Source organism: Trachypithecus francoisi, unplaced genomic scaffold, assembly GCF_009764315.1.
Source record: "Trachypithecus francoisi isolate TF-2019V2 unplaced genomic scaffold, Tfra_2.0 Lachesis_group14, whole genome shotgun sequence".
NCBI classification, from domain to species: Eukaryota; Metazoa; Chordata; class Mammalia; order Primates; family Cercopithecidae; genus Trachypithecus; species Trachypithecus francoisi.
The window spans coordinates 50630412-50645072 of record NW_022681459.1 but is presented as its reverse complement, the minus strand read 5'-3'; the positions used below and the strand labels follow the sequence as shown (position 1 = coordinate 50645072).

At 46.3% G+C, this 14661-nt stretch overlaps 1 protein-coding gene across 18 annotated transcripts in view; it reads right to left on the bottom strand.

The window, feature by feature from the left end:
* SFI1 (SFI1 centrin binding protein) overlaps positions 1–14661 on the bottom strand; it is a 126639-nt gene that overhangs the window by 87486 nt on the left and 24492 nt on the right. For 14 of the 18 annotated variants that reach the window (XR_004442397.1, XR_004442399.1, XR_004442398.1 and 11 more), the window contains exons 3-4: positions 9308–9481; positions 6130–6201 (exon numbers count right to left, since the gene is read on the bottom strand). The exons of 3 other annotated variants lie outside the window; for them this stretch is intronic. Coding sequence is in view for 10 of the 15 variants with exons in the window: in XM_033233302.1 (XP_033089193.1) it covers positions 6130–6201; positions 9308–9481 (246 nt within the window). In the remaining 5 variants the exon portion in view is untranslated. The remainder of the gene's footprint in view (positions 1–6129; positions 6202–9307; positions 9482–14661) is intronic. One more of the 18 variants, XM_033233303.1, reaches the window with a different exon arrangement.

The following is a 14661-nucleotide window of genomic DNA, read 5'->3' as shown; positions in this document are numbered from 1 at the left end:
CCAGCACCAGGGCTCACATACGAACGGAAACAGAGCAGTCCAGCCCCTAGGGAATCTCAAAACTGACCTGCCAGGGTACCCTTCTAGGATAGGGCTTCATATGGAGGAGAAATAGCCACAGGTAGAAAAAAATTTGAGCAGGGGAGAGTCAAAAGAGACAAAGAAAAAGAAGATCCAGACCAAGTGTGATAAGGGAACAAAACCAGGATACCCCATAAAAAAAGCCACTATATTTCTGAACCCTAAACAAAAACAACAGGAGTTCTATGAAATTAGTAAAAATTAACTGAACCTTGACTTACTCTAAAAGTTCAGGATAATAAGGCAGGTGTGGTGGCTTGTGCCTACAGTCTCAGCTACTTGGGAGGCTGAGGCAGAAGGATTACTTGAGCCCACAAGTTCAAGGCTGCAGTGAGCTATGATCACACTACTGCAGGGCAATACAGCAAGACCTCATCTCTAAAAAATATATAAAGACATATAAACTTAAAAATTAAAATTCAGGAAAACTAATTTCACATAAAAATAAGCAATAAAATTAGCCAGGCATGGTGGTACACATCTGTAATCCTAGCTACTTGGGAGGCTGAGGCAGAAGAATCGCTTGAACCCAGGAGGCAGAGATTGCAGTGAGCCGAGATTGCGCCACTGCACTCCAGTCTGGGCGACAGAGTGAGACTCTGTGTCAGCAAAAAGAAAAAAAGAAAGAAACAGACCAAAAAAGGCCGGGCGCAGTGGCTCACGCCTGTAATCTGAACCCTTTGGGAGGCTGAGGCAGGCAGATCACAAGGTCAAGATTTCGAGACCAGCCTGACCAACATGGTGAAACACAGTCTCTACTAAAAATACAAAAATTAGCTGAGTGTGGTAGCGCCCATCTGTAATCCCAGCTACAAGGGAGGCTGAGACAGGAAAATCGCTTGAACCTGGGAGGCAGAGGTTGCAGTGAGCCAAGATCACACCATTGCACTCCACCGTGGGCAACAGAGCGAGTAAGACTGAAAAAAAATAAAAAATAAAAAAATAAAAAACAATAAAAAAGCATTTGAGGCCGGGCACAGTGGCTCATGCCTGTAATCCTGGCATTTTGGGAGGCTGAGTTGGGGAGATCACCTGAGGTCAGGAGTTTGAGACCAGCCTGGCCAACATGGTCTCTACTAAAAATAAAAAGGTTAGCTGGGTATGGTGGCACGTGCCTGTAGTCCCAGCTATGTGGGAGGCTGAAGCAGGAGAATCGCTTGAACCCAGGAGGCGGAGGTTGCACTGAGCTGAGATCATGCCACTGCACTCCAGCCCGGGCAACAGGGTGAGATGCAGTCTCAGGAAAGAAAAAAAAAAAAGCATTTGAAGTTACATGAGGAAAGACGATAAGGAGCAGAATAACATGCATATAAACACAAGTATGCCAGAAAGATTTGTCCACAAAAAAGAAAAAAAAACCTTGTTTACAATCTCAAAATGAGATAAAAGATTATAAGAAAATAAATTCAAAGCTTCCGAAAACTAAGACAAGCAATGAATCTTCAAAAGAGCAAAAATTAGACTAACAGCTTAAAAATGGAAGCCATAAGACAGTGATGGAGTATCTTCCAGGTGCTGGGAAAAAACCAGCAGCCCAGGCTTCCATACTCAGTGAAAATATCCTTCAAAGGTGAAGATGGAATAAAATATTTTTAGACAGACAAAATCTGAGAGAATTTCTCACCAGCAGACCTACCCGAAAGAAAATACTCTGGGACCTTCTAATGACAGGAGAAGGAAAATTATCACAGATAGAAACCTGGAGATGTGAGAAGAAAAAGGGCAACAGAAAGGGTAAATATTTGTTGTAATGTTGGGGCAAAAAAAGAAAAATTAATGAAAAAGGAAGGGTAAATAGGATAAATATGTGAATAAATCTAAATAAATATCAGCTATACAAAATGAAAATAACAGGCTGGGCACAGTGGCTCATGCCTGTAATCCCAGCACTTTGGGAGGCTAAGGCAGGTAGATCACCTGAGGTCAGGAATTTGAGACCAGCCTGGCCAACATGATAAAACCTTGTTTCTACAAAAATACGAAAATTAGCCGGGTGTGGTGGCTCGCACCTGTAATCCCAACTACTCAGGAGGCCGAGGCTTGAATCCAGGAGGTGGAGGTTGCAGTGAGCTGAGATTGCGCCACTGCACTGCAGCCTGAGTGACAGAGTGAGACTCCGTCTCAAAAAATAAAATGAGAGTAATAATGCTTTATAGATTTAAAAATATACACAAAGAGAGGGAGATAGGCAGAGCTAAAGTATTCTAAGGACCCTGTCTTATCTAGGAAGAGAGTAAAAAACCAATTAACATTAGATTCTGGTAAGTTACAAATATACATTCATATTTGAATGAAAATACACATTCACGGGCCGGGCGCGGTGGCTCAAGCCTGTAATCCCAGCACTTTGGGAGGCGGAGACGGGCGGATCACGAGGTCAGGAGATCGAGACCATCCTGGCTAACACGGTGAAACCCCATCTCTACTAAAAAATACAAAAAAACTAGCCAGGCGAGGTGGCGGGCCCCTGTAGTCCCAGCTACTTGGGAGGCTGAGGCAGGAGAATGGCGTAAACCCAGGGGGCGGAGCTTGCAGTGAGCTGAGATCCGGCCATTGCACTCCAGCCTGGGCGACAGAGCGAGACTCCGTCTCAAAAAAAAAAAAAAAAAAAAAAAAAAAAGAAAGAAAATACACATTCACATTTGTAACTTATCAGGGCAGTCAGTAAAGGAAGAGTAAAAGAGAATATAACTTCTAAGCTAACAGTGGAGGGGTCAATAAATATGCAATGAATTAAACAAAAAAGAGAGAATTCTGACAATAGCAATTTAGATCAATTTTCCCAATGAACAACAAAAAAAGCAGAGAAAAAAAAATTTATTTAATGCACTAAAGAGCTACCAAGGCAGTGAAGGACAACATGCCCAGGATCCAGGAGAAGAAGGTAAAATAGAGGTGAACGATGCCTAGCACTTGCAGCTGGGATGGGCTACAGCTGAAAACAAGGGGTTAACATGATCAGCTCTGCTGTCCTGCTTGCTTTTGGTCACTTGCTTCTTTTTTTTTTTTCCTTTTCTTTGAAGCTAAAGGCCACACCACTGAACACTACAACTATTTTTTTTTTTTTTTTTTTTTTTTAGACAGATTCTCTTTCTGTTGCTCAGGCTGGAATGCAATGGTGTGATCTCGGCTCAATGCAACTTCCGCCTCCTGGGTTCAAGCAATTCTCCTGCTCCAGCCTCCCAAGTAGCTGGGATTACAGGCACCCGCCACCATGCCCGGCTGATTTCTTTGTATTTTTAGTAGAGACAAAGTTTCACCACGTTGGCCAGGTTGGTTTCAAACTCCTGACCTCAAGTAATCCGCCTGCCTTGGCCTCCCAAAGTGCTAGGATTACAGGTGGGAGCCACCATGTCCAGCCTGAACACTAAAACTTAACTTTCATTGGCTACTTTGTAGATAACATTCACAGGTCACCATGGCAATGGTCACTTCAGTTATTTTTCAGGAACCTGGGCTAGCTCCTGCCCAGTTCAAACGGATGGAGACCACCAACCCTTCAACTGGGCCTGTGAAGGAGCCCAAGAGGGTCTTTCGACGCTTGAGGGCCAAAAACTCCACCCTCGGATCATGTTAATGCCTCTATTTTCTGTACATGTGTTCTATGACATGCCATGAACCCTGACTACACTTGTACACAATGAATGTTACTTCATTATCCCCACTGTCAATCCACCCCAATTCACCCCACACCTTAAACCACCCCACTTCCCTAGCCCACAAATATCCCTAAGGCTTATCTTTGGGGAGGCTGGTTTGAGATCTGTTCTCCCACCTCCTCACTCAGTGGCCTTGCAAGTAAGTTTTTTCTCTTTTGCAAAACCTGTGTCACAGTGATTGATTTACCACGCATGGGCAGAATGGACCTAGACCTGGCCGGTAACATAGACACATCAGGAGCTTCACTGTAAACATACAAAAAGGAGAAGATGGAACAGCAGGGCCCCTCATAAGGTATACAAAGAAAATATTTCAGAAAACACACACAGGCCAGGCTTGCTTGAGAGACATTGAATGAAGGAGTCAGACTCAAAAAATGAAACAGGAAACATTATAGTTAAGGGAAAGAAAAGGGGAAGAGGGGAGCAGGAGGGAACCCAAGACATTTCATTTTTTAAGTGCTTACACTCTCGAAGGCTGCCAATTCTCCTTTTGAAACATACCTTGCACTGGTCCCTTCTCTCCAGCTCCCCTGCATTCTGTACGGGGACTCCTGTGACTCTCTGTTGCAGTCCACTCTCAGCACTGCAGCTAAAGCAATTATAACCCAAAACCACAGCAATGGGCAGCCTTGGTCTATACAAAATGAGGCTATGACAGAGGCATTTGCTGCTAAAATTTCACTTCCTTTGTTAAAGCCAATTTTTTTCCCCAGGTTCTGCACTTGATCAAGCCAATCTGTCACTCTGACCAGTGCCCTGAAAGAGCTCAATTACTTCTCTTGGGCAAACACTTTTCCTAAAGAGATCTTATCTTACTTAAGTATGGTTCTTTTTTATTCTTATTTTTATTTATTTATTTATTTTTTAGACGGAGTCTCTCTCTGTCACCCAGGCTGGAGTGCAGTGGCCGGATCTCAGCTCACTGCAACCTCCGCCTCCCGGGTTCACGCCATTCTCCTGCCTCAGCCTCCCGAGTAGCTGGGACTACAGGCGCCCGCCACCTCGCCCGGCTAGTTTTTTGTATTTTTAGTAGAGACGGGGTTTCACTGTGTTAGCCAGGATGGTCTCGATCTCCTGACCTCGTGATCTGCCCGCCTCGGCCTCCCAAAGTGCTGGGATTACAGGCTTGAGCCACCGCGCCCAGCCTATTTATTTATTTGAGACAGTCTCACTCTGTTGCCCAGGCTAAAGTGCAATGGCACAATCTCGGCTCACCACAATCTCTGCCTCCGGGGTTCAAGTGGTTCTCCTGCCTCAGCCTCCCGATTAGCTGAGATTACAGGCATACGCCACCACGCTCAGCTAATTTTTTTTTTTTGAGACAGAGTCTCGCTCTGTCACCCAGGCTGGAGTGCAGTGGTGCAATCGCGGCTCACTGCAGGCTCCGCCTCCTGGGTTTACGCCATTCTCCTGCCTCAGCCTCCTGAGCAGCTGGAACTACAGGCACCCGCCACCACACCTAATTTCTTTTTGTATTTTTAGTAGAGACGGGGTTTCACTGTGTTAGCCAGGATGGTCTCAATCTCCTGACCTTGTGATCTGCCCGCCTCAGCCTCCCAAAAGTGCTGGAATTACAGGCGTGAGCTACCGCACCTGGCCTTTTTTTTTTTTGAGAGGGACTTTCGCTCTTGTTGCCGAGGCTGGAGTGCAATGGCATAATCTTGGCTCATTGCAACCTCCGACTCCTGGGTCCAAGCAGTTCTCCTGCCTCAGCCTCGCAAGTAGCTGGGATTACAGGCATGCGCCACCATGCCCGGCTAATTTTGTATTTTTAGTAGAGACAGGGTTTATCCATGTTGGTCAGGCTGGTCTCGAACTCCTGACCTCAGGTGACTCGCCCACCTCGGCCTCCCAAAGTGCTGGGATTACAGACATGAGCCACCGTGCCTCGCTGCGCAGCTAATTTTTGTAGAGACAGGGTTTCACCAGGTTGGCCAGGCTGGTCTCAAACTCCTAAACTCAAGTGATTCGCCCGCCTCAGCCTCCCAAAGTACTGGGTTTACAGGCATGAGCCACTGCGCCCTGCCTGATTCTTTCACTTGGTCACTTGCTTGTGATTTTTTTTCTTTCTTTCTTTTTCTTTGAAGCTGAAGGCCACAGTAGCTAAAGGCCACGACATTGAACACTAAAACTTAACCTTCACTGGCTACTTTGTAGATAACATTCACAGCTCACCATGAATGCAGCTGCAGTCAACTAACAGGTATGAAGTTACCACTATAGTACATAGGTTATATTAGGGACTGTTTCTGTCTACTGGATTCTGGGGAGGAACAAGGGAGGAATGTAACAGCACAAGCCATAATGAAGTTTATATACAGGCTTAAAATAAAAGAAAACCCTAGAATGAACTCAACAGAATTATGGTGTTCTGAGCTAATACTACCTGGCTTTGGAGGGAAATATTCTTCCAAAAGTCATTCGAATCCATAAATATAAGAACTTTCTGGCCATGCATCTGAAAGAAGGAAAAAAAGCATATACATATTTTAAAATTCCATTTGGCTTACATCATCAGTTTTCTGGAAAGGAAAGGAAGCCTTTAAGGTCTCAGAGGGAGGGACGTTAGTATGAGTCAAAAGGTGGTATCATAGCTAATCTTGCATCAAACAGGGCATAGGATGGGGCAGATTTATAAAGCTAAAATCAAGCAGATTATTGTTTAAAAATATTTTCAATATAAATTGTCAATGAAGAGATAAAAACTTCAGAACTGAGGTAGAGGAAGTATATCATAATTCTTTTGTTCATATTATTCTTCCTGCCTAAAATGCCAGGCAAATGCCCACTAATCCTGAACCTTCTCCAATGTAAACAGAGTGAGTAGCTGTGTACTCTCAGTACTCTGCTCAAACCCCTCCTGTAATGTTGTGACACCATATCACAGTGATCAGCTCACAGGGTGTCTGTCATTCCCTCTGCACTGTGAGCCCCTGAAAGCAGAAATTGGTGCTTTATAGTATCTCCAGTACCTAGCACAGTGCCTGGTATACACACAAAGATGGCTTGTCTTTTTTTATTTTGAGACAGAGTTTTGCTCTGTCGCCCAGGCTGGAGTGCAGTGGCACAATCTCTGCTCACTGCAAGCTCCGCCTACTGGCTTCACGCCATTCTCCTGCCTCAGCCTCCCGAGTAGCTGGGACTACGCGTGCACACCACCACGCTTGGCTAATTTTTTGTATTTTTAGCAGAGATGGGTTTCACCATGTTAGCCAGGATGGTCTCGATCTCCTGACCTTGGGATCCACCCGCTGTGGCCTCCCAAAGTGCTGGGATTACAGGCATGAGCCATCACGCCTGGCCTTGCCTTTTTTTTTTTTGTTTTGAGATGGAGTCTCACTGTCGCCCAGGCTGGAGTGCAGTGGTGTGATCTCGGCTCACTGCAACCTCCACCTCCTGGGTTCACACCATTCTCCTGCCTCAGCCTCCCAAGTAGCTGGGACTACAGGCGCCCGCCACCACGCCCAGCTAATTTTTGTATTTTTAATAGAATGGGGCTTCACCATGTTAGCCAGGATGGTCTCGATCTCCTGACCTCATGATCCACCTGCCTCGGCCTCCCAAAATGCTGGGATTACAGGCATGAGCCACCATGCCGGGCCAAAGGTGGCTTGTCTTATAGAGTTAAACCCTGAGTTCAACTTAAAACGCACCTTCTCCAGCCCTTTATCTGGCTTATTCTTACATTATCCTTCAGGGCTCAGATTAAACTCTGTTTCCTCCAGAGAGTAAGTGCTGGCTATACTAGTGTAGCTGTTCTTGCCATATTTGCCAGTAGTACCACATCCTTCTCTCATTGCACTCTTACTCTATTGTTGTGGCTTAATAGTCTATCAAGCCTACCTGATTTTAAATTCTGATGAAGTCATAAACTAAGATGACCTTATTCACCTTATATCTCAGCATCTAGCATAACAGCTGCCATGGCTAAGCACCATATAAATTTGTTGTTGTTTTGAGACGGAGTCTTACTCTCGCCCAAGCTGGAGGGCAGTGGGGCGATCTTGGCTCACTGCAACCTCTGCCTCCCAGGTTCAAGCAATTCTCGTGCCTTAGCCTCCCAAGTAGCTGGGATTACAGGCATGCACCACCACACGCAGCTAATTTTTTATATATATATTTTTTGTTTTGTTTTGTTTTTTGTTTTTTTTTTTTTTGAGGCGGAGTCTCGCTCTGTCGCCCGGACTGGAGTGCAGTGGCCAGATCTCAGCTCACTGCAAGCTCCGCCTCCCGGGTTTACGCCATTCTCCTGCCTCAGCCTCCTGAGTAGCTGGGACTACAGGTGCCCACCACCTCGCCCGGCTAGTTTTTGTATTTTTAGTAGAGACGGGGTTTCACCGTGTTAGCCAGGATGGTCTCGATCTCCTGACCTCGTGATCCGCCCATCTCAGCCTCCCAAAGTGCTGGGATTACAGGCTTGAGCCACCGCGCCCCGCCTATTTTTTTTTTTTTTTTGAGACAGAGTCTCGCTCTGTCGCCCAGGCTGGAGTGCAGTGGCGTGATCTCAGCTCACTGTAAGCTCCACCTCCCAGGTTCATGCCATTCTCCTGCCTCAGCCTCCCGAGTAGCTGGGACTACAGGCACCTGCCACCACACCTGGCTAATTTTTTGTGTTTTTAGTAGAGACAGGGATTCACCGTGTTAGCCAGGATGGTCTCGATCTTCTGACCTCGTGATCCACCCGCCTCGGCCTCCGAAAGTGCTGGGATTACAGGCATGAGCCATCGTGCCCCGCTGTATTTTTAGTGGAGATGAGGTCTCGAACTCCTGACCTCAGGTGATCCACCTGCCTCGGCCTCCCGAAGTGCTGGGATTGTAGGTGTGAGCCACCGCACCAGGCCTGATCAATTTTTGAATTAAGAAATGGATGTCACTGGGCGCGGTGGCTCATGCCTGTAATCCTAGCACTTTGGGAGGCCGAGGTGGGTGGATCACGAAGTCAGGAGATCGAGACCATCCTGGCTAACATGGTGAAACCCCGTCTCTACTAAAAATGCAAAAAATTAGCTGGGCGTGGCGGCGGGCACCTGTAGTCCCAGCTACTTGGGAGGCTGAGGCAGGAGAATGGCGTGAACCCGGGAGGTGGAGCTTGCAGTGAGCCGAGATCAGGCCACTGCACTCCAGCCTGGGTGACAGAGCGAGACTCTGTCTAAAAAAAAAAAGAAATGGATGTCTTTAATATACCTAATCAAGAGTAGCAGAAGGGTTACAGCTCTTCTAGAATTCACCAGAAAATCCAGGGGGGAAACAAAGAGTAGAAAAAAAAGAGTAGTTCCTTCTTTCTTGGACCACGTTTACACGTTTAGACTTTTTCTGGAAGAAAAAAGTCTTCTTCATAGCGTCATATTGCGAGGCACAAGTGGAGAAATGAAAACACTCAATGACAGATTTTATGTCTGCAGATTCCTGAATATCCTTTTCATCTGAACATTCTACCATAAAGAACAGGGCATCAAGGTCTCCAGCTAATTGTGATGGGAGAATAAGAATCATTCCCTCATTTTAACCAAGAAGGGAGAACAAGAGAAAAGCATCTGTAGACTGGTGGCCACTCATAAGCTCACCTGATGCGAAGTTCTCTTAACCGGACCTGTCGGGTACAAGTATGTGTGCCACGATACTGCACTAGGTGACTGGTACTAGGTAACTCCCTCCGGATCCCAAAGGATGCAGAAGACTTCTTGTTGGACAGTGTCTTCGCAGAATAAGGTTTCTTAACTGCACCGTCCCTAAAATACCTTAAATGTGAGGAGGAAGGAGGCAAGGAGAGAATAAAGTTATCTCTGCATGTGATGCAAATACTTTTAACATACAAGCAAAATTAAACAGATAAGCTCATAAAGACTGACAATATCTATGCTTCAAAGATAATATGCAGCCCAATCTGACAGAAATATTGGCTAACCACTGGAGGTGGGTACTAGGCAGGAACTACAGTACCCCCTGGAGTCATTAGGCCTAACACAGTTTTCTTTTGTTTGAGACAGGTTCTCACTCTGTTGCCCAGGCTGGAATGCTGTGGCATGACCACAGCTCACTGCAGCCTTGACCTCCCAGGATCCAGTGATCCTCTCATTTCAGCCTCCCAAGCAACTAGGAAACTAGGACCACAGGTGTTCGCCAGTGTGTCCTGATAATTTTTTTTTTTTTTTTTTTCTTTAAGAGACGAGGTCTCACTGTGTTGCCCAGGCTGGTCTTGAACTCCCGGGCTTAAGGAATCCTCCCACCACATCCTCCTGAGTAGCTGAGACTACAGGCGTGCACCACCATGGTCGACTAATTTTTTATTATTATTATTATTTTTTTTTTTGAGATAAGGTCTTACTCTGTCGCCCAGGCTGGAGTGCAGTGGCGTGATCTCAGCTCACTCAACCTCCACCTCCCGGGTTCAAGCGATGCTCCTGCCTCAGCCTCCCTAGTAGCTGGGATTACGGGCACCCACCACTGCACCCGGCTAAGTTTTGTATTTTTAGTAGAGATGGGGTTTCACCATGTTGGCCAGGCTGGTCTTGAACTCCTGACCTCAGGTGATCTACCCACCTCGTCCTCCCAAAGAGCTGGGATTACAGGCTTGAGCCACTGTGCTCGGCCAATTTTTAATTTTTTAGAGACAGGGTCTCACTATATTGCCCAGGCTAGTCTCAAACTCCTGGGCTCAACTAATCCTCCTCCACAGCCCCCTAAAGTGGTGGTATTACAGACATGCACCACTGTATCTGGCCTGCTGGCCTGATTTCATTCTTGATCTCTTGCTTCAGAATACCTGCACTGAGGCTAAAGCACGCACGCACACACACACACACACACACACACATATATACATATAGACACACACACACATTTTAATATACTTTTTAAAAATTTTTATTTTTTGTTTTCTTGAAATAGGGTCTTGCTATGTTGCCTAAGCTGTCTTGAACTCCTGGGCTTAAGCAATCCTCTCAACTAAGCCTCCCAAAATTCTGGGATTACAGGTGTAAGCTACCACACTCAGACTCCTGGATTTTATTTTTTTAGAACAATTTGAAGTTTACTGCAAAATTGTGAAGAACGAACAGACTGTTCCCACATACCCCTTTTTCTTTACACACACACAGCTGTATATGCTAAAAAGAATATGTTTAAAGAAATGAAAGTCGGCCGGGCGCGGTGGCTCAAGCCTGTAATCCCAGCACTTTGGGAGGCCGAGACGGGCGGATCACGAGGTCAGGAGATCCAGACCATCCTGGCTAACACAGTGAAACCCCGTCTCTACTAAAAATACAAAAACTAGCCGGGCGAGGTGGCGGGCGCCTGTAGTCCCAGCTACTCGGGAGGCTGAGGCAGGAGAATGGCGGGAACCTGGGAGGCGGAGCTTGCAGTGAGCTGAGATCCGGCCACTGCACTCCAGTCCGGGCGACAGAGCGAGACTCCGCTTCAAAAAAAAAAAAAAAAAAAAAGAAATGAAAGTCAAGCGTGAACATATTTGCAGGGCATGGGGTAACTATAAAAAGTAAGGTAGGCCGGGCGCGGTGGCTCAAGCCTGTAATCCCAGCACTTTGGCAGGCCAAGACGGGCAGATCACAAGGTCAGGAGATCGAGACCACCCTGGCTAATACGGTGAAACCCCGTCTCTACTAAAGAATACAAAAAACTAGCCAGGCGACGAGGCGGGCGCCTGTAGTCCCAGCTACTCGGGAGGCTGAGGCAGGAGAATGGCGGGAACCCGGGAGGCGGAGCTTGCAGTGAGCTGAGATCCGGCCACCGCACTCCAGCCTGGGCGACAGAGCCAGACTCCGTCTCAAAAAAAAAAAAAAAAAGTAAGGTAGAAGCATTAATCACAACAGCCAAAAGGTAGAAGCAATCTTTAAAGACAGGCTCTCGGCCGGGTACAATGGCTCACGTCTATAATCCCAGCACTTTGGGAGGCTGAGGCAGGAGGATCATCTGGGGTCAGGAGTTTCAGACCAGCCTGGCCAACACAGCGAAATGCCATCTCTACTAAAAATACAAAATTCAGCCGGGTGTGGTGGCAGGTGCCTGTAATCCCAGCTACTTGGGAGGCTGAGGCAGGAGAATCACTTGAACCCGGGAGGTGGAGGTTGCAGTCAGTCATGCCATTGCACTCCAGCCAGGGCGACAGGACAGGACAGGAAAGGGCAGGACAGGACAGGAAAGAAAGAAAGAAATAAAACTCCCGGATAGTTCCAACATAGGTATTGATGGCCAGGTGCGGTGACTCACGCCTGTAATCACAGCACTTTGAGAGGCCAAGGTGGGTGGATCACCTAAGGTTAGGAATTTGAGACCAGCTTGGACAACATGGTGAAACCCTGTCTCTACTAAAAATACAAAAATTAGCCAGGTGTGGTGGCGTGTGCCTGTAGTCCCAGCTACTCGGGAGGCTGAGGCACGAGAATCGCTTGAACCCAGGGGACAGAGGTTGCAGTGAGCTGAGATCTCGCCATTGCACGCCAGCCTGGGCGACAGAGTGACACTCTGTCTCAACAATAAGAACGACAAAACATAGGTATTGATACAGTTTAGCTGTGCCCCCACCTAAATCACATCTTCAATTGCAGGTCCCGTTAAGACCCACGTGTCGTGGGAGGGACCTCACGGAAAGTGATTAGATTATGGGGGTAGCTCCCCCATGCTGTTCTCATGATAGTGAATGAGTTCCCAAGAGATCTCATGGTTTTACGTGGGGCTTTCCCCCACTTCACTTTGCACTTTCTTTCCTGACGCCATGTGAGAAAGCACATGTTTGCTTCCCCTTCCACCATGATTGCAAGTTTCCTGAGGCCTCTCCAGAAATGCAGAACTGTGAGTCAATTAAACCTCCCACCTTTATAAATTAGTTATCTCAGATATTTCTTCATGGCAGCATGAGAACGATCTAATACAGGTATCATATTTGATTATGGTACCATTCACTGCTTTGCTTCTATAAAATTATCTTGGCCGGGCGCAGTGGCTCAAGCCTCTAATCCCAGCACTTTGGGAGGCCAAGACGGGCGGATCACAAGGTCAGGAGATCGAGACCATCCTGGCTAACACGGTGAAACCCCGTCTCTACCAAAAAATACAAAAAAACTAGCCGGGCGAGGTGGCGGGCGCCTGTAGTCCCAGCTACTCGGGAGGCTGAGGCAGGAGAATGGCGTAAACCCGGGAGGCGGAGCTTGCAGTGAGCTGAGATCCGGCCACTGCACTCCAGCCCAGGCGACAGAGTGAGACTCTTTGTCTCAAAAAAAAAAATAAAATAAAATAAAATTATCTTGTACTACTCCCAAAAAATAAAACTTAAATCTGATTAAGTCTCTAAATCCAGTTACCAATTTGCAGAAAAGACTGAGAACAGAGGACAGAAGAACATGCTAAAATGCACACAGGCCCTATCAAAATACCAGTGACATTATTCACATAAATAGGAAAAATATCTTAAAATTTGTATAGGACCACAAAAGACTCCAACTAGCCAAAGCGATCCTGAGCAAAAAGAACAAAGCTGGAGGCATCACGTCACCAGACTTCAAAATAAACCACAAAGCTGTAGTAACCAAAACAGCATGGTACTGGCATAAAGACAGACACACAGGCCAATGGAACAGAACAGAGTATTAAGTTATTAAGCTATTTTATCTACCTACCTACCTACCTACCTACTTACCTACCTAAGACACAGTCTCATTCTGTTGCCCCACTGGAGTACAGTGATGTAATCACAGCTCACTGCATACTGATTCAGGTAATCTTCCTTCCCACCTCAGCCTCCTGAGGAGCTGCAACTACAAGGGCACACTACCACCTGGCTAAGTTTTTATAGAGATGGGGTTTTGCCACATTGCGCAGGATGGTCTTGAACTCCTAGGCTCAAGTGATCCACCTGTCCTGGAGTCCCAAAGTGCTGAGATTACAGGTGTGAGCCATCACACCCAGTGCCAATTTATTTTTGACAAAGGGTCCAAGAACACTGGGGAAAGGACACCCTCTTTAATAAATGGTGCTGGGGAAAGTGAGTATCTACATACAGAAAAATGAAACTAGACCCTCCACCTCTCACCCTATACAATATCAACTCAAAATGGATCAAAGACCTAAATGTAAGACCCAAAACTAGAAACCTACGAGAAGAAATACTTCAAAAGTGTAGGAAAATATTTTACGAATAAAACATCAAAAGCACAGGCAACAAAACCAAAAATAAACAAACAGGATAATCTCAAGCTTAAAAGTTTCTGCTCAGCAAACAATCTACAGAGTAAAAAGACAACCTATAGAATGGGATTACAGAATGGCATAGTGGCCCATGCCTGTAATCCCAGCAGTTTGGGAAGCCAAGGCAGTCAGATCACTTGAGATTAGGAGTTCAAGACCAGCCTGGCCAACATGGTGAAACCCCATCTCTACTAAAAATATAAAATTAGCTGGGCATGGTGGCATACACCTGTAATCCCACTTACTCGGGAGGCTGAGGCAGGAGAATCACTTGAACCCGGGAGGTGGTGGCTGCAGTGAGCCAAGACTGTACCACTGCACTCCAGCCTGGGTGATAGAGTAAGACTCCATCTCAAAAAAAAAAAAAAAAAAAAAAATGGGATTACAAGTATTACAAAAAATATGTGCAAACTATCTGACAGGGGGTTAATATGCAGAATATACAAAGAACTCAAACATCTCAACAGCAAAAAACAAACAAAAAATCCAATTAAAAAAGGGGTAACTTTGGGAAGCTGAGGCGGAGATGGCTTCAGTCCAGGAATTTAACATCAGCCTGGGCAACATGGTGAAATCCTGTCTCTACACAAAATTAGCCAAGCATGGTGGTGTGTGCCTGGAGTCTCAGCTACTCTGGAGGCTGCACTGAGAGGATGGCTTGAGCCTGGGAGGCAGAGGTTTCAGTGAGCTGAAATCCCACCACTGTACTCCAGCCTGGGTG